At 35.5% G+C, this 26,809-nt stretch overlaps 1 protein-coding gene and 1 long non-coding RNA gene across 2 annotated transcripts in view; both read left to right on the top strand.

Moving 5' to 3' along the window:
• The window catches only part of LOC145686519 (uncharacterized), a 21,053-nt gene extending 10,547 nt beyond the window's left edge, over positions 1-10,506 (top strand). Inside the window, exon 2 of the long non-coding RNA XR_014131616.1 lies at positions 7,300-10,506. This is a non-coding gene — a long non-coding RNA (uncharacterized LOC145686519). The remainder of the gene's footprint in view (positions 1-7,299) is intronic.
• The window catches only part of Polr2F (RNA polymerase II subunit RpII18), a 36,512-nt gene extending 12,847 nt beyond the window's left edge, over positions 1-23,665 (top strand). Inside the window, exons 2-4 of the mRNA XM_081759907.1 lie at positions 14,052-14,115; positions 19,748-19,836; positions 23,344-23,665. Coding sequence (XP_081616033.1) covers positions 14,052-14,115; positions 19,748-19,836; positions 23,344-23,554 — 364 coding nt within the window. The 3' untranslated portion in view covers positions 23,555-23,665. The remainder of the gene's footprint in view (positions 1-14,051; positions 14,116-19,747; positions 19,837-23,343) is intronic.
• The last annotated feature ends 3,144 nt before the right edge of the window (positions 23,666-26,809 follow it).

The following is a 26,809-nucleotide window of genomic DNA, read 5'->3' as shown; positions in this document are numbered from 1 at the left end:
GGTCAGACTGGTAATTTACGATCTCCTGGTCGTCCGCATGTGTCAACCGAAGCCCAAGATGCGAGATTAGTAAACGAAGCCCGGTTAGATCCACTAAGGACGTCTAGACAGCTAAGGGAAGCTTCTCTCTTTCCTGGTAGTAAGCATACAGCTCTGCGAAGGCTTCGTCATGCTGGGTTACGTGGCCGTGTTGCTGCCGTGACGGAAAAACTCTCAGACGACCACAAAATTTACCGTCTCGCGTTTGCACAGGCGAATGTGGGTCTCAATTGGGAAAACGTAGTTTTCTCAGATGAATCCATATTTACAACATCAAAGGAGGGACGCCGTTTTGTGTATCGTCCGAGAGGCACCCGATATGACCATGGATATGTGGCTGCTTGCAATCGCAGTGGCCATGGATCTATTTTATGTTGGGGTTGGATTTCCAGTCGCGGAGCAGGACAGCTTCATAAAATTGAAGGACATCTGGACAATGCTCAGTACTTAGACATTATCAGTAATATCATGGTGCCATCTGTACGAGTATTTCAGCCTGATGGTGTAATTCAGTTCCAGCAATACCAGTCGCCAATACATACTTCCCGTGTGGTTCAGGAATGGTTCGCAGGGCACCCTGAGATTGATTTAATCGACTGGCCGCCTCGTGGAGCAGACCTCAATCTCATGGAAAATATGTGGGCAGAAGTGAAACGTACTCTAAGGGAAAGTTGGCCTGAGGCAGATCCACCAAGAACTCAGGATGACCTGTGGCATCTTGCTTCCGAAGCATGGCTGGAGGTAGGGGAAGGAGATAGATTTGTCACCCATGTAATAGATTCCATGCCCAGAAGAATGGAGCGCGTAATAAATTCAGAAGGGTCTTGGACACAATATTAATGTCCCCGCCTTAACTCCCGAACACAGCCCTTTTCAGGGCTATCTAAACGCTTCTGAAAATATTTCTAGAAGTAAACCACTCCTTGTATCCGATTTCTGTGCCATCCTACTAACAAAAGAATGATAATTAGCTGTAGGTTTTGAACTCAAGACCTCTTCAGTGGCAAGTCCGTACTCTACCAGTGAGCTAACATGAACACGCAAACCCAACCTGAAGAAACACGACTTTCAATTTCTGGTATTCGATGACAATGATGCTCATATACTTTGCAAATATTGTATTCAACTTGGGATATTCCGCAACACACACACACACATAAACAAAGCGAAAAAGAGAGAGAGAGAGAGAGAGAGAGAGAGAGATGAATACACAAAAGCATACTCAACGTATTCGAATGAGACTCTAAGTAACGACATTCCGTTCTAAAGAGAATTTGTGTTTCTTCCCGTGACGTTAAGGGGATCGGGAAAAGTTGTGTGTCTTGAAGCAGGATACGACTTTGGATACTCTGTTTATACACTTTCTATATCCGTAGGAATATACTGTATTTCGCGAATATAAATAACATACTGTAATGAAAATGTTGAGAAGTTAAATCTGTATGACAAATAGCTGCAAATAAATACACTACATAACTTATTTATTGCTATTAAACGATTTTCCTAACTTGTATTTAACATTCTCATATATAATACCGACCTACTGTGAAAATTATCTCAGATGTTATATTTTAAACATAATAATTACTATGTTCTGCAATTATTATGTTATATATAAACAACTTATGTATTTTAATGTAATTATTTTATATAATTTTTCATGCATTGCGGAAAATATAATTTTAAAAAAAGTATAGACCCAGATGAGAATCGAACTCAGAACCTTATGATTTGAAATCCGGCAGCTTACCAATGAGCTAACAGAAGGACTTCTAGAACTAAGCTTCTAGCGATGTATAACGGATCTCAAGATAATTATGACATTCATATCCATTACAAACGCTGTTTCTGTTCTACTTTGACTTTTATTTTAGTACTCAGGCGATAATTATGTTCTATTTCTTAACTTTGAGCATTCTTTTACATATGGAAAGATTCTTTAACGTATTTAAATGTTCCATTACGTATAGAGAGCTAAATGACAAACAAGCATGTGTTCACATTAATAAAAGGTTTCGAAATATTGTATCATTAAGTATTTCAATCAATGTTGCTTTTTTAAACACTTGGTAACAAGTCTTATTATATTTAAAAGGAGAAAAACACATCTGCAAACTTTTTCCCGATTGCAAAGGCTGGCTTGGAGGTTCGAACCTGGCTTACTTTTTCCCGAAGATACCCGAAGCTGGACTTAGAAAATTTTTGCTTCAAAACACCAATAAAGAATGCGCTCAACCTTTTTGAGACAAGGTGTACATTCGCCATGTTGATAACATAGATGCCCGTTACTTTCCCACAATGCAATTGTTCGGTTACCTTGCGCCAAGTAGTTCCCTCCGCTCGGGGTATAGTCCCATGTTTATAACCGCTTATATATAACAAATAAACAGATTTTTCGACACCATTATGTATTATCAAGCACACAAACGATCAGATTATCCAAATCTTTCCTGTAAATTTTAAGAGTTTTGCTGGAAACGGACGCCCAACTTTGGAACATAACCCATATTATTTATGAACTGTAAATGTCCTGAAATTTGTTGTATAACAGTTGTTAGAAGTATATATATAATTTGCAGAGTTACGATGAATCAAATGCTGTTACATTATTTATTTCAGAGGGAAAATGCGTTGATTCAGTGTTTAATTAGTTTCAAGTATTCTATTACAGAGAAATAAGTTATCAGTTTTTTTTTTTTCGTTCAAGATACGAAGTAATAAAAAATAATGTCAATATAAAGTTCATCTGTAAATAAAAACTAGAAGGATAGTAGGAAGGTACTGGTATAGTTAATATTTTTGCTTGTATTAATTAAATTTACGTATTCAAATTATATATGAATAATGCCATGTAAAAAGTGTTAGATGCCATGGTAATCCTATAAATAAAAAAAAACTATTTCTATTTGTTCTGAGGTAGTGCGAATATGTTCTGAATTCTAACAATATTGGAACTGCATTTTTTAGTGTTTATACTATTTTTAATAAACAGTTGTCCATTGGGGTGAAGGGTGTCTTTTTACATTTATATTTTTTTCTGTGCTTCAGAGCATAATACAGGGTGTTTGAAAAAGAACTCCCTCGTTTTAAGTATAAATTTAATTGGGAAATGAATGAAAACTTACATCAGTGAGTATATATCATGAAAGAGAATTCCTTCAAGTTTTGTTTAATGTTGGTACACTTCAACGTAGGATCCATTTGTGGCCCTGCACACGTCGAGACGATATTCCACTTCTCGCCACGTATTCACCAACATTTCGGGTGTAACTGTCCCAACCGCTGCGACGATTTTTTCCCTTAAATGATTGATGTCTCTGATCTTTTCACTGTACACAACATTTGTGTGGCCCCAAAAGAAAAAGTCCAGTTGGGTTAAGTCTTGGCTTTGTGGTGGCCAAGGTATTGGGCCAGCCCTGTCTATCCACCTTCCTGGAAAGCGAGTATCAAGAGCCGCATGCCATGGTTACTGTAATGAAATGGGGGCACCATCTTGTTGGAAAAACACGAGCCCCTTTTCAGCCTCAATATCGTCCGTTTGGGGAAAGACGTACTCTGTCAGCATGACATAGTGGACATCCCCGTTTGTTTTTTCTACAAAAATGAAAGGACCAATCACACTATCTTCCATCAAACCGCATCAGACATTAAGTTTTGGAGAGTCACGTTGATGCTGAATAACTTCATGTGGATGTTCTGCCCCCAAGTTCTGCAGTTATGACGATTAACTGTTCCACTGACATGAAATGTTGCCTCATCAGAAAAGAGAATCTTTTTTTTTTTTTAAGAAAAATTGACATAATCATCAATTCTGTGTAAAAAGTCAGCAGCAAACTCATACCTTTCGATTTTATCAGTAGTTTAATTTCATGCAATGTTGCAATTTGTATGTGCGCAACTTAAGTCTTTTATGCACATCATCATGTGCAGTACCTTTAGGCACTCCTAATTGTAGACTACGTCTGGCCAATAACTTCTTCGGGCTCCGAACACAAGAAACACGGATATGTTCAACATCTTCAGAAGTTCTCGGTCTACCTAGTGATTTTGCTTTTAAAACACTACCGGTTTCCTTGAAAGACTTCTGCCCATGATGGATAGTTTATTGCTGTACGTGGTTCACCACCATACTGACGTCTAAAATTGCGTTGCACTGTTATAACTGACTCAGTTTTCACAAGCCAAATAACACTGCGCTTTCAGTTGCGGAGTACCAGGATTTGCCCAAGTGGGCCCAGTCCGAAAAAACCGACCGGATTTTTTCGGATTAAACCCACCTGGGTTTTTGAGCTTTGTTAATATATTATTGATACAACCAAGGTGATCACATTGAAAGTGATTTTTTTATCAGATTTCTAACTTCCCTTGGGCGAATTGAATGCTTTGTATGTACTCTTCAAATAAGCATTCGGTAGAATCAACACCTACAAAAGCGTAAAAATTTGTCAAATTTAAAAAAACTCGATGCACAGAGTTCCGAACTACGTACCGCTTACTATTTCAAGTGCTGAATTCGAACTTTCGTACTAGTGGAAGTTTCGATGTACAGTAAAGGGAGCTGCATTTTCGAGGGAGGAGGAGAAAAAAACACGTCCCGAAAGAAGTTCTCGGGAAATTCCCCCAATTGAACGCACAAAGCATCGGAACTGAATACTTCAACAATAAAACTATTTATTTTATGCTGGAAGATATTTAATTTCATTTAAGACATTCTGAAATATCCTAACTATATATAAAACTACATGAGCTGACATAAATTATTGAGCACTTCCTGTAGGGCTACAATTAAATTTGGCATGATGGTAGCTTTCCGGGACTAACCGACAGAAAAATTGCCAAAAGTGAATAATTTAATTTTGAGGGGGTCTAAAGATTGGATGAAGAATTTCCTCATGTTATTTAAATGGGCCTTTTTTTTTAACTTATAATATCGTGTTTTAGGAACTTAGAATTGGAATAAAATCTTGAAATTCGGTATGCTTGTATGTTTTCGTAAGCGTTACCTAACTGAAACATCAGAAATAAAAAATCCCAACCGTAGAGTGGTTTTATGGGGAACTGAAAAATCTTTCCCATATTATTCATATGGGACGTCTTCTACACCCCAAAATGTTTAGGCCCTTCCAGCATTATTAGAATGATGAAATTTGGCATGATTATAGCATTCCAGGACTAACCGACAGGAAAGTAGCCAAAAGTGGATATTTTAAATATTTTTAAGGGTCCAAAGGGTGATGAAGAGATTCCCTTGTTATTTAAATGGCGTTTTTCTTGGGATACAAAATTTTATCTTTTAAATAGTTGAAATAGGAAAAGAAATGATAGAATTGTGGGTTCAAGAGATGCGAGGCCGAGCGAAGGCAGTGTGTGGGGGGACGATGTCCCCGGGTGGGCAGATTCAAATAGGCGATAGATAAGAAATGTGAGTCTGCAGGCCGAGTAAACTCGGGGATCTGGGGGCGGAGCCCCCAGCTAGCCAAAAGCTAGTTTATTTTATAAATTATGAATTATATCTTTCTTAATGGTCTTAAATTAATTTTCTGGAAAGATCCCTCTTGCAACAAGTGTTTGGGAAATTCCCGTAATTGAACGCACAAGGTATCGAAAGTGAACTTCAACAATGAAGACCATTTATTTTACGCTGTTAAATGAATATATTTGGTGTTCATATTTGGCAAACGTCACTGAGGCTTCTGGGATGATTCAATCTGCATTTGTTCGTTCGTCTGCTTGTACCACACATACTACAAGGAATCACTTCCGGTCTTTTAAGTGTAAATTTTCAGAGTACAAGCACGAGACACACTAAATTTCCTGTATAGATTTTGGCGGCATACCAACGTAAAATTTCAAAATGGTGACTATTTTTTTTCAAAATAGCGGGTATGCACGCTACAAAGCGCAATTTTCGGTCTTTTAAGTCGAAATTTTTAGAGTAAAAGCACGAGATACTCTAAATTAGCTGTATATATTTTGGCGATGATCCAACGTAAAATTTCAAAATGGCGGCCATTTTTTCAAAAACAGCAGTGATTAGAAAATTGTTGCAAGTTGTGACAATGATAATCTTGAAATATAAATCACATTTTAATACTTTTACCCCAAAGACATTAAAATATTTTGATAAAACCCGAAAAAACCCATATGGGCCCAGGTGGGTTGGGCTTTTTCAGAAAAACCCGGGTTTTTTCAAACCCTGCGGAGTACACATTGTTGCTAAGTTGCTCTCCACTGCACGCCTGCCTGGACTGAACTGAGGTAACAGGAAAAAAAAACAGCACTGGTGCCATCTCTAGGTCAAGCAGATCTGCGAACTGCAGGGAAGCCAAACTTGAAGAGTTAATGAATCAGACACCACAAACTAGAATAGTGTACGTCACTGTACAGATTCTAGGACACATTGAAACTAGGGAGTTCTTTTTCAAACACACTGTACAGTATTCTATTGTATAAACCAAACTGTCTTATATTTCTGTGTCCTGCTGGGAGGCCTGGGTCTTGGATACTTTTGTAAATGCAGCTTAGTTTTATCAGCTTGTCTGAAGTTGAGCCTTTGGAGGTCAAATTTGGGAATGCATTTGTTGTAATTTGAAGAGAATATTATGCACCATTTTGCTTGACCAGTTCTTTAAACACCAAATCCTATCGCGTAGAATTTCTGATCAGAAAATCGTGTTTTCACAGGCCACTTTTGAGACTGATTGACTGACAGCACCATTCAAGGAGTTCTGCAGAGACCGTAATAAATCATAGTCTGACGGTGGGCGGTCCAGACCCAATTGTGGATGCATTAAAAGCTTGAAATCGAGTTCTTAGTTTCTGATAGGTCATTAAAGATGTGTGCTTCTGGTATTGTCATCCTGGCATATGATGCAGTTTGTTGGCGATTTCTTTTTAATCACTAGGTGCACCCGTGCTAGTTGCCGACATTACTGATTCGAGACTTTCGTCGATGTCGGCTGCTCACATCGATTCGACCTTTTGCTATAACCTCATCTACTTTTGCTGTAATTTGATCGCCCATCTAGGATATTGAAATTCCCACAACAAAAGTGACTAAACCATCATTTGGCTGTTGTTTTTGGTAAGATATCTTGCCTGTAAACAGCAAATTTCTTCATTGATCTGCACAGCATTCCCGGTTTTATTGAAATGAAATTGTAAAATGTAATGCAGGTTTTCGGAAAGATCACTCGTTTTAACAGCGTAATACTTTACATGTGATTATAAGAATTTCAGCACTTTTTGTACATCTATTAGTTTCAGTTGTTAGTTATAAACGACGTTAGGTGTTGCCTGCAGCGGCTTATGGGCCTACGACTTGGGACACTGACGCCATCTCGTGCACAAAACGGTAAATACCTCTTTACTACCTGATACTTGGTGTGCATCGTATCAGCTCTCAAGAAATAAAGCAAATATCTTATATATCGTATATCCGGGCGTAGTATTTCTATCAATGTTTATGTAATACATGTCCAATGATGATATCTCATATTTGCAAGGGAGGCTGCTCTGAAGGGACTGCAATGAGGAAGGAACAAGAGTCGTCTTGTATGTTAATTGTGAGTGTGTTGTTTGAACTTGGGTTATGGAGAGTTACATCTGCCAAGTTTAAACTCACTCCACGATATCTATGGTTGACTCTTGCCGAATCCTTAACAGTGGTTCCAGATGGGCAGATGTGGCCCTGTGTGCATAGATTATGAGAGCTGAGGAAATTGTTCATTAGTGTTTATTAGATCAGCCTAATTGTTTTAATCTAATCTTGAACATTTAACCTTATGAATATTTATATCAGGTCACACATATATTTAAAAATTCGTTAAGAGGGGCTTAATAAGATAGATAATACAAAGAGAAGTTTTATTATGTGCGAACTATCTTGCAAAACCGTAGCAGAAGTAAGCAGGTTCGTGCCTAAGACAAGGAGCAGTAGAGACGGTGTGTATGCTCAAAGCAGGGGTTGGCAAAAACCATGGTTTTTATTGAAAAACAAAAAAAAAAACCTTTTTGTTTAAACCAGGTTTTTTCGGGTATAAACAATTTGCTCTATGTATTTATCTTTCATATAGACAAATAAGTTTGTTTCCCCTTGGTGTTATTATGCAATGAAATGATTATGTTGGAAAGAGTTACATGAGCTTAAAGCGGAATCCAAACCGCTTCCCGGAGTACATCCGACAGAAATTGTCCTCCATTTGGACCCAAAACCGGGACTAATTGACCACAAATGCGATGAGTCTGCCGATTTACTCACGAAGGACTTCTAATAAAAGTACGTTGTACTGATCTTTACATACTTGTTAATATAATTGTCAAGAGTCATTTCAGGACAAAAAGATAAACAGTTGCACAAATGAAACCATTATACATAATTGCCTATAAATCGGGAAACTCCCGCCTTAGTCATTGGGGAAGATCCTGTTATTACTTTAAATGCAAAGCAAATCCCGTTATTACTTTGGATGTAAAATTTTTTAAGGTCAACGTATCAAAATCAGTACGCTAAAACTGAGGTACTAAATTACAAATTTATTATGTAGATATCATTCAATAAAATTACAGCAAAGTCCAATCCAAGCTAATGTTGATAGCTACGTAGGCAGTCGATAAATTTTGCCAATGTCTATCAATATATTTAAGCAATGTTTGGTTTAGTTTCGTATGTTTAGGCTTAACATCCTTACGTAATACCAATGCAAGGTTCTAGGACACAGGCTATCAAGGAGAATACTTTCGCTTAAAGTGATATCCGAACCGCTACTTTGTTTACACTTGAAAGAAGGGTTGTGAGAATTGAACGTGGGGCACTTTGATTAAAAGATGAAAAGAAGATAAAACTAATGCAGATTGTTTGATATGTGGAAACGTCACCATGAAGTTCACACGATTTGAAGCATTTTTTCCGTTTTTTTTTCTTTTTGGATTTAAACTTTTTTTTTTTTTTTTTTTTTTTAACCAGCCAACCCTGGCTCAAAGAAAATAACAACGTGAAAAAAAACTTATTATTGTTTCTCAGTAACTGAGGAGCATGTTTCAGCATTTTAAAAAGAGAAGAATTGTGTTCCCTTAACTTGGAAATAGTGCAGTAAGATTTCAAAGTTGAACGTCTCATCATCACTGTGTAAAAGTTTTTTAAGGCAAAAAGCAGTACGAATATGTGATGATAGTATTGAATGTTATAGCGGAGGAATGGACGGCAAGAAAAAGATCTGTTTACATATTAAGAGAGAAGAATAGCTGGAATCTGAAATAGTAGAAAATCTGGAATTATCAATGTTCGCTTTAAAATAAATAAAAATAAATAATAATAATAATAAAAAAAAAAAAACATCGACCAGGAATGTTGTCTGTTTACTTAACGGTATCGGTGTGTTCATGACTACCTACCATATATCTATCTCATTTTTTACACCCATGCTAGCAGAGTGGTTGTATGTCTTGTCAACGCCGATGGAATGCATGTCCGATGATGATATCTCATATGTGCAAGGGAGGCTGCTCTGAAGGGACTGCAGTGAGGAGGGAACAAGAGTCTTCTGGTAGGTTAGTTGTGAGAGTGTTGTTTGAACTTTGGTTAGGGCGAGTTACATCTGCCAAATTTAAACTCACTCCGCGATATTTGTGGTTGACTCTTGTCGAATCCTGTACAGTGATTCCAGATGGGCAGATGTGGCCCTGTGTGCATAGATTATGAGAGCTGAGGACAGTGTTTATTAAATCCTATGTTTTAATGTAACCCTAAACAACCTTACGAGGATTTCATATTAGGTCATATATATATATATATATATATATATATATATATATATATATATTAAAAAGTCCTTACCAAGAAAAATCTCACTATATGCGGGCTGTCTTGCAAAGCCGTGGCAAGATTAAGACAAGGCGCGGTAGGAACGTTGTGTAGGCGCTAAAAAAAGTTTAAAAAAATATTGCTGCTCCAAAGAAACTAATATTGTTAGAATGTTGTAGCAGAGGAATGAACTTCCAGACAAAGGCCTGTGGAGATATCAAGTGGGGAGAATACCTGAAATGTGTTAATAGCTATATTTACTTTTAAAGAAATAAAAACAAAGGAATGAAAATGACAGTGCATTTACTTAACGATATCAGTGTGTTCATGACTAGCTATCATATATCATCTCATTTTTTATACCCATACTAGCAGAGTGGTTGTATTTCTGTCACGCCGATGGAATGCGTGTCCGATGATGACACCTCATATTTGCAAGGGAGGCTGCTCTGAAGGGACTGCAGTGAGGAGGGAACAAGAGTCTTCTGGTAGGTTAGTTGTGAGAGTGTTGTTTGAACTTTGGTTAGGGCGAGTTACATCTGCCGAGTTTAAACTCATTCCACAATATTTGCGGTTGACTCTTGTCGAATCCTGTACAGTGATTCCAGATGAGCAGATGTGGCCCTGTGTGCATAGATTATGAGAGCTGAGGACATTTAAGATGTTCATTAGATGAAAGATACATTCATAGTTATATTGAATGAAACTCAGAAAAGTTTCTCTTTTCGTAGCTGAAGTTGTGGAAAAGTAAGATGGTGGAAAATTGTTCCTTGTGAGAACTTAAAAATCTATGTTTAATCGTTTATTAGCGTTTTTAGTAGCTATCTGATACAATTTTTAAAATATTCTTTCTCTTATTTTTGATATCATGCGAGATAAGTACTTCAATATGTCGTTTGTAGTTCGGAAGTCATTGCAAAGAGAATAATTCTAAGGAACAGTGCAAAAATGGTGACTGGTTCAGAGTAGAAGAAGCAAATATCAAATTTCCTCCATTGTTTATTTTGTTATATTGCTCTTTGTGCTTTGGCATATGTGGTAGAGTGTTAATTATTTCGTTTTTAACGGTCAGTTGCAACTAAGATAATTAAAGAAAGATTCCATTGGGACATACTAAACTTGGTCGCGGTATTGTGATCTTCATTGAAAATTTTCCGTTGCATTATTGGAAACAGGCGTTCAGAAACTGAGTTCAATCGATCCTGGATTAAATGTTCTGTGATTGATTCATTTTCTCTTCTGAGCGTTGTTTTCTGTAAAACAACTTACTATCGCTTTTCGAAAGAAAATTTGGGAGATAATTGTTAACGAGAAAGGATATTGAGAAAAATAAATGGTTAGTGTAGGCTGGGAGAACGATTCCATTTATCAATCCTTTTGCCATAGAGGACAAAATATTCTAAAGTATGAAATTATATAGAGCGTACATTTAATAAAACAAATCTATTAAAAAAAAAAAATAACTTCCGATAACCAGCAATATGATTAAATTTAACAATTATCCCAAGATAGACTTTCACTAGCCACACTCAACTCGATATTACTACTTCATCAATTATTTTGTTGCGTCATGACAGTGTATTGATGACGTGAGTGCAAAACTAATTATTTTAAATTGCACTAAGTTAAAAGGATAAAACATGTGACGAAATAAGTTTTGCAACTTATTATATAAAGATAATGTTTGATTTGTATATGCGAAATTTGGAAAAGATATAACGAAGTGTTTATAGAAATGTATGAATAAAGTAAATTTAAGAAAAAAAAAATCTTCAAATTCGCCGAAATTTCGTAATACGAATGTGTTACTGACAGGGTTGTCTGGTTTAAACCAGCTGTTTCTTTTTTTTTTTTTTTTTTTAGACAATGGTTTAAACCAAAAAAAAAAAAAAAAAAAAAAAACGAAAAATGTTTTAAATCGTGTGAACTTCATGGAGACGTTTCCACATATCAAACCATCCGCATTACGTTTATCTGCTTTTCACCTTTTAATCAAGGGATCCCGTGTTCAATTCTCGGTCTAACCACAACCCATCTTTCAAGTGTAAACCAAGTAGTGATTCGAGGTGTCCCTTTAAGCGAAAGTCTTCTTCGTGATAACCTTGGTATTTCATAAGGATGTTAAGTCTAAACATACGAAATAAAACCAAATTATATATTTCTACTTGAATGAATGCCTTTTGTTTTATAAAGAAGTCAAGCTTGCTTAAATATATTGATAGAAATTGGCAAAATTTATCAACTGCCTATCTAGCTTCCAACATCAACTTGGATTTGACTTTGTTTTAATTTTATTGAATGATATCTACATACGAAATTTGTAATTTAATACCTCAGTTTTAGCGTAGTGATTATGATACGTTGACCTTAAAATTTTACATACAAATTTACTTAAAGTAATAACAGGATTTTCCCAATGGCTAAGGCGGGAATTTTCCGATTTATATATAATTCTATTTGTGTAACTGTTTATCTTTTTGTCCTTCTGAAATGACTCTTAACAATTATATTAACAAGTAGGCCTATATAAAGATCAGTACAACGTATTTTTTTATCAGGAGTCCTTCGTGAGTGAGTCGGCAATCGCATTTGTGACCAATTAGTCCCGGTTTCGTGTCCAAATGGACAATTTCTCTTGGATGTAAGTCGAGAAGCGATTTGGATTCCGCTTTAAGCTTACGTGACCCCTTCCAGCATAACCTTGTTGTTGCATAATAACAGCAAGCGAAACAAACTAATTTGTATCCATATCTAATATAAATACATAGAGTAAATTATTTAAACAACAACAAAAAAAAAAAAAAAATGGTTTTTCTGTTTTTCAATAAAAAACATGATTTTTGCCAATCTTGGTTACTGAGATATCCCGGAAGTAATGCTTCCTCTGTTAAAGAAAAACTTAAATGTGAAGGCTAAAAAATTGGAAATTTGTGGATTGCATTTGAGTGTAGCTTCTCTTTTTGGAGCGGGTTTGAATGAGACGTAAGATTACAGTTTTAATGTGAGATCCAAGCCACATTAGCTCCAACCGGAATCGAATCCGGGTCTATAGCACTCATATTAATACATATTTTTGAGTATCTATTAAGACTGTTCAAATATTGTGCTTTTTTTTTTCCGATACATTTTTGTCACTTTTCAACCCAGTGCAGAAGTCTGCTTTGGAAGAAGTTGGACTTTGTTTTTAGACCCGTAAATTTACAGCGATATTAATGTCTTCTCGTGCCGTAGTAGTACTAGCCACAAAGATTGGTTACTTTTGAGAGGAACAAACAAATGGAAGTAAGAGCGACATGAAGCAGAACCAGAAGTGAGGGCTGACCATTTTGGCAATGGTTTGTAATGCTTCCATTATCATGTGGGGATGGGTGTTCTCTTGGTGCAGAACAGCACTGTCCAGTAGAATGTACTTTTGTTGTTGCATAAGTTTCCTGAACACTGAGTTTGTTCACTGAGCGCTTGAGCACTATTCATTCATTATTTCATGTTCCAAGAAATGCATACAGGTGATACCTCCTCTGTCCTAGAATAGCGAGTTTTCACCTTTTTGAGTTTCAGTGAAAGACAGGCCATTCCATTGACGCATATTTTAGATTCTGGGTCATAGAGGATGACTCGTGTTCCATCCTCTGTAACCACTATCTTGTAAATTGTGTCCCAAAATATTTCAACAGATTTTTGCCACATTGATGGTTAGGCGTCTCGGCGTACACTTTCCTTATATATTGTTCTTTATCTGAACTCATAAAGTAGTATTTCCATGACAATATGTACGCAACCAAACACTTCACATATGTATAGCTACACGACGGTTTTGTACTATAATCTGCACACGCACTCTTTTCAGCTATCATCAATCACTTCGACGTTTATCTGCCACCGAAATTTACCCATCCCGGGACTTCTTTATTCATCTTTTAACATTACTAATATTAATTGCATCCGTATGGCGCTCAGCTTTACATCTCCGAAGCTTGATCCCTGTGCGTGCAGTCCCGATTGATTATAGCTGTTTTTTTCAGATGTTCACATTGGTTGATTAAGTTACGTACGAATAAATAACAGCAGTAGTAACATTGTATGCATGTATGTGAAGTTGTATTCCAATAAAAATATAAGAAGTTATTACGGTGGAGACATTAATTTCGGGATCTTTGTGTTTAATGCGATTACAATGGTAATTTATTTATTTTTGTTTTATTTATTTTAGCATTGGGGACGACTTCGATGAAGTTGATGAAGACGAAAATATTGAAGAATTAGATCAACAGGAGGTAAGACAGTTAAAGATTTTTTCAACTTAAAAGAAGTAATTCCGATCGTATTTTGACAGTAAATAGGCCATATCGTACAACTATCCACATGAAAATATAAATTGAATTTGTATAACCCGTATAATAATTCGTTTTATGAATATACTTGATTATTATCCACTAGAATGTTTAATTTCAAAGAGAAATATGAGCTGTGCCGACTGCGTGAATGTCGTTAGTACTTAGTGAATAGTGCGTGGGTATTTTCCGAGTTTTCCCGTTTAATCCCACTTTCTTCATTCCACCATTTTGTTCATTATATCACCGTCTTCCTTAGCATTGGAATGTAATCATGAGACGTTAAACTGAAAAATAGAAAAAACTGCGTTCATGATGGAATATTCTGTAAAAATTTTGTCTGGATTACTGGAAATGGAAATCTAATTCCACATCTATTTCTCTGCTTGATTCTTGAATAAAGCATCCACTAAATTATGAAGTTTTGATTTAAAATTACCCATCTTTGCTTACACATCTACAGGGCGTTTTCTGGCTTAAGTTATTCGGTCAATATTCAGCTCATTGCAGGTAGGTTCATTATGAAAGTTGACCTTGTAATTTGCTTAAATGTTCAGATATGGAGTTAGTAATAGTGGGATAATGGTGTCGATACGAAACCAATAACTGACACGTGCTCACTGGCCTTCTTTGAGATTTATAAATACGTCCGACGATTATACCCGAAAGTTAAAGGATGCAGACTATTAAGTATGATGATGTGGAAAATTCGCTGGAATGATAGGAAGTGAAAAGTAAGTGGAAAACAACCCCGAGAAGACTTACAAACATTAATTGCTCGAGAGCACGAGATCATAATTCTGTACCACTGAGTCAGGATGCCCTCTAAATATTTATGAAATGAAAATATAAAGTATTTAAATTGTCGTCTTGTAAGCACTCTCACAAACAAAACAAAGTTATTCAGTTACCGACCATAATGGAGCATCATTAGGGAGTAGAAAAAGAAATAAAATGTGAAGCATATTATTACAGTCCATTTGATACAATTTGTCCTGACAGTTGCTTTCTTCTGTTTATTCCTCCCTGCACGTGCTCATAACAATTAGGCGAGAACTGTTTCTGTGGCAACAGCACGTTTAGCCAATTATAGTGGCTAATTCTTCTCTGCAATAGTAAACATTTCGCCCTTTCTGCACGTTGTCAATTTGAATATAAACAAATGCACATTCTTTTAGTCGAATGTCAACTTGAGTAGTGGATCTGCTGGTTATCGAGAGCATTCTTCTCAATTCTCTTTTGTGTCATTTCATTTTATAAAACTGAGATTTACTTGTAGTCAATAATTTCATGTTCCACTACCCGACGCAAAAGCTGGCAACACAGCATTGAGCATCACGTACGCAGCGAGCTGTCAGAAAGGACACGTAGTATCAATTACAGTATAGTCGATCTATTTTTCCGTTATTGATGCTGTGCCCGATGATGATATCTCAGATTTGCAAGGGAGGCTGTTTCAAAGGAATTACAGCAAGGAAGAGAAGAGTCTTGAATTGTGTGAATGCTATTTGGACTTTGGTTATGGAGAATTACATCTGCCGAGTTCAAATTTATTCCACGATATTTCTGGTTGACTCTTATCGAATCGTTGTCAGTAGTTCCGGAGGGACAGATGTGGCCCTGTGTGCATAGATTATGAGAGCTGAGGGCATGATTTTGCAGTAAAAATATTGGTTGGGAATAAGTGTAATTAATTAATTAAATATTTTAGTTATAGATCAAAGTCAAAATGGAAGTATATTCAACTCGTAAGAAAACAGTACGTTACGTTTCTTTTGTTATAGAGATAATGATCGAGTATTTGGTTCGGACAATTATCTCGCGTAGCCTAATCTCTTTTTGCAAACTTAATTGAAGCAAATGGCTCTTTAGAGGTGTCCCTTGACTTGAGTGGGTTAAGTGGAAATATCTATTTCCATATTAGGAACTCTGCCTTGATATTCATAGTAAATATGGTACTGTGTCGCATAAAAATAACGACAACTAAATTATAAAACTACAACATAATATTGGATGTCCCAAAATTCATGTAAAAAGTAATTTTGGTAGAAAACACAGGTTTATAATTAAAAGTTGTAATTTTTTTATTGATACATAAAGGATACAGTATGGGATTATGTATGGAATAGCATATCGAGTAGAGGCCTTAACATCTTTGGTGGCACGTACGGACTTTTTTCTTGAATTATTCTGTGACCGTTTTGCAAAATGTGGCTGAATTTCGTTAATACAGCGCTCAATTTCCTTCTTAAAGGTGCGGGGTCGTCTGATGATGCCTCTAGTGCAGAATCTGCAGCAAACAGTGACATCTTGTGGATGCATTTGTTTCGGGGATTTTCTGAACCCCAAATGTGACAACTTTGTCGATTAACACAACCGTCGAGATGAAAGTGAACCTCATAGCTGAAGATGATTTTCTTCGAAAAATCAGCATCCACTTGTTCCAGGAATTTATTCAACAAACTCTCTTCGCTTTGCGTGATCAATAGGCTTCAGTTCCTGAGCCATTTAAACTTTGTAAGCATGAAGATGAAAATATTTCGTGAGAATACGCTGTAGAGAGCTTCTCGAAATATCCAGTTCTTGGCCACAGTGCCGAATCGACGTTTCCTGGACACTCAGCAACTCTCAAACTGCTTCGATGTTTTGCGTTGAACGACTTGTTGAAGGACAGTCAGAGCGTTTAAAATCACACATTGATCCAGTCTCCCTTTTATTTTTTAATTTCTTCATAGTTGAAGTTAAATCACTATTCGACCATATTTTGTACGAAAGTTGCGAACTGTAGCTGCCAAACCTTCATCATTTTTAAAATGATGCTCAACAATGAAAATATGTTGTTCGTGTAGCGCTCCATTTTTATTAACCCTGAATTATCGGCTGTTCCGCTTTTTTTCGTTGGCGACACTTTACCACACAAATGCCGCAAAATTCTGATTTTTCGTGAATTTTGGGACACCCATTATTTAAGTGGGTGCATTTGATTACTCAGTGGACTGAAGTTATATTAATATCTACTGAGTGTAAGTGGCAAATTTGGGTCTCAATATTTTGTTATGAACAATGACAATATTTTATTATGCATATGAATAGATCATTTGATATTCTGAATTGATTCATTAAATCATATTCAAGTCTCGGTAATAAAGTTTCGATAGCAGAAAGAGTTGAAGTACGCTGAATAATATCCTTGGATCCAAATTAGTCAAAAGATGGTACTGAATAGGTAAGTTTAACAACAAACTATTATTAATAAGCTTCTTCAGTACTAAGAGTAATAATTACTTTACGTGAATGACAAGTTGGTCATTGACGTGCTTGTTGTTTGTAGTGCTGCCACTTGTAAGCTCTTAAGTCTTTAATGACCAACAAAGTTCAGCACGTAGCCTGTCTTTAAAAATAAAGTTCTCTCTAACTTCCGCTTGTCACTTATAATTCTAAATTTTCAATAGTTTTTCCATTATGATTTTATCCATTCATTTGGTTTACAAATAGGTAACATTCACAATTATCTTCTTCCTGACTTGTAAAATTGCCGTACGGAAAATTTCTCAAACTGTTGTCTCCATAAGTAGCAGGAATTTAAGAAAACAAATATTGTTTAAGAAACTTATCTTTTATAGAAGAGTCTCTCCCACGTAAGTTCAAATATCGTTAAATCTGTGATGGCGTACTAACACAGTAACATAGTGACACGACACAGTGAGACCACCATGACTTATCTAAATATTCTCGAGGCGTAAATCTCTCTTGATTCATTTGGACACATTCTTAACAGAATTTAGATCTGAGGAGTTGATTTCTGCTTTCTTTTAGTGAGCCAGCTGTGGCAGAATGATTCATCGTCCTGCTGCTAAATAGTCCTTGGTGAAAATAGCTTTCAGAGTTGGCTTAGCCCTAGCAAGGGTTTACTGATGTATTTGGCTATTTATGATTCCTCTTGTGTTAATTAAGTTCGATTCGATTTTCCTTTAATGCTGACAGCTGCAAAAATCATAATAGATAGGGTTAATTTTGGATGGTTAACATGAAGTATTTTCCTCGCTCGTATCGACTCTGTTGTAATATGATCCGTTGCGGGTGTTTTTTTAACTACGATTTGTCCCGGGGGAATTAAGTACAGTCAACACAAGATTGGACGTAATTTCGAATTGTTGATTTCCAAGGTACTTCTGTAAATAATTCTAGATGACTGCAACTTCCCCACATTTATATGTAAAATAAAATTACTTCAATTTGAGAATGAGATTATCAGCAGTCTTTTGTTATCAGTTATTTGTTTTCACAGTTTCTTGCAAATGTAGTCGTGAAATCATTTTGAAACTAATTAGGCTTCACAAGATCAGTGTACACACAGATAAAGAGTTTCAATATTTACTTGACGAATAAACTAAATTCCATCAGGTTACAAAAGTTACCTACGAAAGAGTAAAAAATGAGAGGTGCTTAGACCTTACAATTTGCAGGCATAATAACAGATCTCACGTAATTCTCCGGAAAGAAACTTCAAACAATGTATACATACTCAACAATTCGACATGTAAAATATGCACCGGTAACCAAGGGTAGTAGTGGGAAAAGTTCTTTCAGATAGCCTATAAACTATGTTCTAAGAATAAAGTCTTCAGGGTTAAAGTTTTTACAAAAAAATAGTTAAATCAAGGATTTTATTCACAAACTTCATATAAATGGAAAGGATAAGATAGTGAAAATGAATAAAATTAAAAAAATCTTTATAAATTTAAGTATCTTCATGCATTTGTAAGTTTTAATTTCCGGAAATTAGCAAGTATTGTTGAAAAATTGAACAAGGTATGAAGTTTTCTCTTATATGAATCTAAAGAAAAAGAAAAAAAATAGCTTGTTGAACGTGTCAATCAATTGTTATGTATATTATTGCACCAGGCATTCAGTCACATACACCCAGTGCTAATATTGTAAAGATTTGTTTAAATTTTGTAGAATAACAGAGCATATGGAATACATCTTACAAGATAAAAGTAGTATCCAAGTAATTGTATTCCTAGAAGCTGAAAAACTCCAATATATCGGATAATGCTTTGTCGTAGATCAGAGGCTCAATATATTTTTCTTATGCAGGCTACCTATCCCCCCTATTTTATGCACTTTATCACGTATTGTAGTTTTCTGCGTGAAGGCATCCTTCACCATTTGCTCGTTTATTCTCTCTCGTAGATATAAAGCATATTTTAAAAGCCTGTAATAAAGATTTTGAAGGTCAATAAATAACATCAGATAATTACTGCCTAAGAGTTCGTATTAATAAATGAGGGCTCTAATAAATAGGTGTCTATACAATCAAGTTAAAGACGATTATAATTCTCATTGAGAATGTAATAAAGTGCATTTACAATTATAGGTAGAATTACAAGTTTTGAAATATGTCTTCTGTCTCTCGATTTTTTTTCCAAATTAAAATGCCATTCCTTTCTTCAAATTGCAGTACTACAACACTCCAAAAACAAAAGTGTAATGCATTATTTTCATTCATGTTTGTATGTACGAGTTTAATAAAGCATTCTTGTTTATTTACATTAATTCATTATTGTTGCAGGAAGAAGGGGAAAATATTGATATTCTACCATCTGGAGATTCAAGAGGAGTCCAAAAATCTAAAAGAATTACAACACCATATATGACTAAGTACGTAATAAATGACATTATCTTTGGTATTTAATATTGGATCAATGTATAGGAATAAGATTGTTTATTGTACAGTTCGTTGTGGTACAAGTGTGTTAAAGAAATTTGTAACATACATACCAGTAGTTGCAAACGCTCTAAAGCAGTTAAAACGAGTATACGGTAATCAAAGTCCGGCTTCAAAGAGAAAATAGGTGTAAATTATGGTCGAAAATGTAAAGTTAAATATGCATGTGGGTTCCAAAGCATTAAGTATTAAGAGTCTTCGTTGTGGGATTTATTATTATTATTATTATTATTATTATTATTATTATTATTATTATTAGAATTACACAAGTACTAAGCAAGATTGTATGTAAGTACGTTCGTTCATACGTACGCCACTTCACACGATAATTGGAACGAAAGTTTTTGTTTGTTTGTTTGTTCTGTTTCTTCCAATAGACAGAACAACTATTTCGGTCGAGTTGATTTGTGGAGTGAGGCCGTTAGCAATTTCATGGGTACCGGTGACTAACGGTAGCTATCCATATCAATTTCCTATTGAAATAAAGATAGTAGTAATTGCACATCGCGTTGTCAGATGGCAGCAAACATCCAGCAGTTATCAATCGGACAAAATTGAAACTTCTAGTGCGTGTATCCTTTTTATTGTCTATCAGAGTTTATTATTATTATTAAACAATAAGTTACCAAAATTGTAATTTTGGAAGATAGGTCATTAAGTACTTACAAAAAGCTATTAAATTAATAATTATTTTCAAGAAGTTTCATATATTGCAGAAAAGTCAGAAATTGAGTTTCCATGAATGCTGAGTCAGAAGGGATTTATTTCTAAGATGGAAGAAACATCCTAAAATCTCTATTTGTTTACACTAGATTGCATGCTTCCTGAATTTCTAGTATTCATTGTCTTTGCGTATATACAAAAGTAAAATTGAAATATTAGTAAACTTAGTAAAATCGTTAATAAGAATAATAAGCTACTGTTGCTAGTTTTTCTTATAAATATTGTAAATACATAGAAAAAATTGTAATATCAGTACGCCTTCGGTATTTACGTACTGGTTCTTGTTTACCGGTTTATATTTACAATTTGTTTCATAAAATTGTAAACAAAAATGTTGAACTTCCAGTGTCCATAAAGCAGATTCAGGAAGATAAATAGTTACAAATGAACGAGTTCGATTATGTGTATATCATATACTACAACCTCCTCATTGATGCACAAAGCTGGATTCTATGTTTCATCCATTATAGAAAGATCCTTGATTCAGGTAAAATAAATATAGGTTATACATTGCTTTTATGGTCTTTTCAAGAGTAGGTAAGGTTGGTGTAGACGTGTTATAAACACACACACACAAAACCGAATACAAAGATATCTGCTCAGGTCTTTTCAAAATCTTCAATTTGTAGCAGGAGGACCCTTTTGGGTTGTCATGACGTCATTTTATATTACGCGAAGATAAAGTAGCATATTTTTACAAAACTGAATTTCAATAAATATTTCCAATGTTAAATGCACACTGTTGTACCATTTAGTGTAATTAAATTACATTCAATGCTAGAAATAAATCTAAACCGAAGTGGTGTCTAGTAACTGACTTTATTGAAACATTGTGTGAAATTAAAATAAGGAGTAGCAAGTTTCATAGATAGTAAGGAATACAATTGTGCCCAATGATGATAACTCAGTTTTGCAAGGGAGGCTGCCTTGAAGAAACTGTTGTAAGGAACAAAAGTCTACTCCTTAGATTTATTGTGAGTGTGCTGTTTGAACTTTGGATATGGAGAATTACATCTGCCAAGTTCAAACTCGCTTTACGATATGTGTGGGTGACTTGTCGAATCCTTAACAGTGGTTTTGGAAGGGCAGATGTGGCCCCGTGTGCATAGATTATGAGAGCTGAGGACACTAACATATCGATTAATGACAGAAAATTTTGATTAATTAGTTTCCATTATAGCACAATGTTCCATTCTTTTGTTATGAATTATTCTATAAAAAGAATTATTACGTCAATTTTAATAGTGTTATTTAGCGACACTTTTGTTACGTGGCTCAGCAGCAGAGCACTGTACACTTCTTTGTCTCAGGTGTTTCGGATTTCGTGATGCACAAATGTATCCATGGGTTTCTATATATTTCAAATTGCCCGTACTTAAACCAGTATTCCACTAATTATTATTTCAACACTGTAGTTAGAAAGGCTTATAACTATAGACAGAGAACTTCGTTTTCATTATTATTTTACGAATTCGGTGTGAGCTAATTTTACATCCGCTACTGTGGAGTGTGGAAAAATAGGAATACAGGAATATTATAATAAGACATTTCAAAGCAGTGGCTTTTGAGAACATGTAGTGCAGTCTTTCTCTGTGCGCAAAAGCATAACCCCATTCAGGACAGGCCAATGAGGCCTACGGGCGATATGCAATTAAGGTTCACACTGACTTCTCTTCGGCTTATGTAAGAGGTAATGTGGTCAGCACCACTCTCCACCTACCGTTACCTCCAATTCCCTACGTGTACCCCTTATATAAGGGTTGGATAAACTCCGAGCCCTATCCGAACGAGAAATAAATCCCACCACCACCACCAGGACTCGAATGCTGACCATTCAGTTGGTAGGGAAGATGCCTTACTGACTACGCCAACATATGTATAGAATTTCGTTCGGAATTTTGTATGCTACATGGTAGAATTCCTCCTCATACATATCGTTTCGTCTATGTGCAATTCTCCACAATGTTACTAACGTGATCGAGGTCAATATGTTGGAAGGTCTTCAACTGCGTCGTGAGGGTGCGAGCCACCACCTCTTCTAGGTGCTCCCATAGAATACATAAGCTCAAAGTAACACTGACTCTTTGACTTTAGTTTGGGCTTCTCATTATTTGAAATCAAATAATTATTTTACAATCCGTAGGCATAATGGGATTTCAGGCTTATCAGTTACAGGTACATGGTAATCGTGTTACAGAAGTATTCTTCATTATTCTGAAGGATCATAAATGACTCCGACGCAATTTTCTGTGTATTATCTTAAAGCATTTTCATTACAATCAAGAAACAGGATATATATCATAATTATAATTAATTATAGTTGTGTTTGCTTTTCCTTCAGACTTAAATCGTAAAAATTTCAGTTCTTAGTTTTCCTATCAGTGCTATTGGTTTACATAAAATAATTACAAAAACTTAAGATCATATAGATCTATTCTACATTATACAAGTAAAGTTGCAGAATAAAATTCTTAAAACAAATAATCATTAAATTGGATCTTCTGAATGTCCGATTTGAATCTTCAATTCTGTGTCTTGACTTCAAATTCCAGTAGGGAATCAATTTGTCATGGCCTAAAGAGTTTTATCGTAAGATCCACAACAAAGAAAAGGAAGTAATCGTAAGGAAATTGGGGTGTTTTTATAATTTGTTACATTGTTTTTCACTATACTCATAGAAAATACAAGAATATAATGAATATTATTTGACTTTGCAGGTATGAACGTGCTAGAGTCCTTGGAACTCGTGCTTTGCAAATAGCAATGTGTGCTCCTGTGATGGTGGAGTTGGAAGGTGAAACTGATCCATTGCAAATAGCTATGAAGGAACTGAAGCAGCGAAAAATTCCAATAATCATTAGAAGGTATTTACCCGATGGAAGCTACGAAGATTGGGGTATTGATGAGTTGATCATCACTGATAATTAAATTGTTATTGTAATTTTATACCGCATCAGCAACTTTCACTTATTTCCATTTTTCATGTGTAAATTTTTCATCGTCATGTTTGTTCGTAAATAAAGAATTTTTCGTAATAAACATGTGTATGCTTTTTATTTAAAGCAGCATTCCCATAATGTATTAGTGTGTGCAAAATGTATAAAATTTATAATATTCAACAGGATTTACAGATATTCTCCTTATTAAGTCAGAATTATTTGTAACCTGAATCACAAGCGTTTTTTGATAGGTTAGTTAGTACCAATTGAAATGTCCCACATTCAATATTATGAGGCGATCGGTGGGAGCAATTCCAAGGGTTCTGTAGGCAGTTAATTATGTACAGGGTGAACCATTTATAATACCCAAGCATGATAACGGAGGAACCAAAAGAGAAGCGAAACTTTGCATGAAGTAGCTGGAAAGATTACATCACACGTAATAGGCAACAAAACCCAATGGACAGTATTATCAACCCGATATAAAGTGTTTTTCAAATGGCAGTAGGTACAGTTATTACAAAAGTAAACTCTACATGTCAGGAGAAAACCTACAATGCCATACTTGACGTAGAATGTTGCAAACTTTACGAGATAAAACTCGAAACAAATGTCAAATTGAAACTCCGAATAAAATATAAAAATGTGTGCAGTTGAAATCGGAGATAACTCTTTGAATCAAACAATATCTTGAAGAATCGTGCTACAAGAGAGAATAGTGTATTAGGTTGAAAGTGGAGCTACCGGTTACATTATGCTTTTGGAGTCTGTATGCTCTAATGATCAAATAAATGTTTGGGAGATTGGTAAGTCAAATACCCTTCGAGATATGAAGTATTGCGCAAATCGCGCTAAAGATGCATAGTAAATAATTACATAGTAAATGTTTGAAAATTTCCTGCTTGCCTGTTTCTCTGAGTGCTCGCGAAAAATAACTTAGCATCTCGACAATGTATTTTTCTCCAATATATTCTTAAGGCCGCGCCTCCATTGCATCCGAATGCGATTGCGAACTGCGAATTCATGTGCCTCGACTACATCCGAAGTTTTGTAAATGCGAATCAAGTTGCAATATCTCTTTCAATCCTTCAATGTGAAATATTTTTGCTTGAAAATTCATATCTTAAAGTTTTCAGAGCAATAATAATAATAATATCGTATTAGTTTCCTTTGTGTGCAAAATAGAGTGAATTTCGCTGCTCTTATTATTATGCTTCTGTGGTAACAGCTATTTTCACTTTAAAATAAATTAACTAAATAAAATTAGAATTGCAAAATCAACTAACTTTCTAAGAAAATTTTCTGCATGAGTAAAAAACCCTTTTTTGCTATTTCAAACATATTAGTCAATGATTACATGTATTCGTAAAATCATTATTTGAGGAACAAAGAGGATATATAAATTGAATAAAAAGTTGCGGTTCGTGTATTGATTAAATCTTCATATTTTAAAGAGAAAACAAAGAAAATTATACATATCTTCCACTCCCAAGTTCTTTACTTATATCTGCCTATAATTTGTTTACGACGTGTCGTTTGTGGTAATCTGGATGAACTTGGATCCACAATGGAACTTAATCAAAAACACAATTTATTAAAACATCAACATCTATTTCCATTCTTATCCCCGCACCTCGCAACGTCGTCTACTTTCACGCAAAACAAACTTTCTTCTTTCACGTAGCGCTCAATTTCTCTCCAGGCGACTCTCCATTCGCACAAATTCGGACGAACAATCCCAGCATGTTGGGGTCGTTCGCATTCGCATCTTTTCGTCGGTTTTCGCAATTCGGAACTAGTCGAGGCACTCCGATTTATTTACACGTGCTGAGAAATTCGCAATCGTATTCGGAAGCAATGGAGGCTCGGCCTAAGTCGGTGCATTGTGTTGTTTCTATGTTATTCAGACAACAAACGTGGTGGTGTGATTCTTTTATATGATTAATGTAGTTAGACTATGAAAATGGACGAAAAAATATTGTTCTAATGTTTGCTTGTCAAGTAATAAATAAAATAACGATGATTAACTCAGTGGTAGAGCGCTCGACGCTGTATCCAAGAGTTCTTGGTTCGATCCCACGCCAAGCTAGTACTTTTCATGGTTTTTCGTCAAATACTGGGCGGGTTTAGTAACAGGCACTAAAATTGTAAATCGAAATAACATTGAAAGGAAAATGTAAACAAAAAGGCAAATTGAAACTAAATTCTTCAAAATAACAGTAATCGCAGAATATTCATCTGGTTGACCTTTTATACTTGATTCTTAGCTAGTGTGTGGTATACTGTTTCTAAAGAGAATTAGGAAATATATGTTCGGATTTAAGAATTATAACACTCCGTCCGTCGGACGATAGGTGTGGAGACTAAAATCGTAAAGAAATAGCGAGAATTGTTTTTAGATATGGATTCAGTCACAAGAATAGGTTCCATCCCACCCTTATCCCTCTGTTGAAAGTGGAAATGGTATATTTAACCAGGTATGGTATCAGTATTGGATCCCCATAGAGCAAAAGCGGTAAGAGTGAGAGAAATGGTTATGAAATGGATTAAGAGTCCGAAGAATAGCTTATCTCCGTCGTTATCACTATTGAAACCAGAAGTAATACATTACCGTTTTAGGTTTTAATGTTAGATTGTGTAGTGTGTGAGTCCATTGTAGTTTCACACTGGGAAACAAAACTCAGCCCTTTTAATTCTGATATAGCCGAAGCATATCGTGGAATTACTAACGGAAATACTTTAACCATAAAAAGGGGAAACATGTAACGCTCAACTATGGAAAATCTTAAAAGCAAACAGAAGGTACTGCAGATTTTGTTGTAAATGAATTGAATAGAGGTGGTCAAATAGATGTGATTTATAATTTCTTAAAAGCCTTTGAGAGCTCCCTTGGGGGCTGGGTTCGATTCCCGGCGGGAGCTCGTGTGATTCGAACCTCACGTTAAATTATAGGTCCATGTCTTACATAACGTCGCTGCTGAACGGGACCCTAAACTCAAATCCAACCATTCAACATCCTTTGATTTGATAGATCGTGATTACTACTACAAAAATTTGCACAATCGTAAGCACGGCTTCATCTATAAAGAATGTGTCTTTAAAATCAAAGCATTTAATGGGGTTCCGAAAGGTTCATATCTTGGTAGACTCTTATTTCTATCATAAATAATATATACCATCTTACGTTAATTATTCTAACACTTGTGTCTGTGGGCGCTTTTAAAATATTTTTCGAAATTAACTT

Source organism: Thermobia domestica, chromosome 5 (assembly GCF_964235325.1).
Source record: "Thermobia domestica chromosome 5, izTheDome1.hap1.1, whole genome shotgun sequence".
Taxonomy (NCBI): Eukaryota; Metazoa; Arthropoda; class Insecta; order Zygentoma; family Lepismatidae; genus Thermobia; species Thermobia domestica.
Note: the sequence above shows the minus strand (reverse complement) of the source record. Positions and strands in the feature narration are given on the sequence as shown.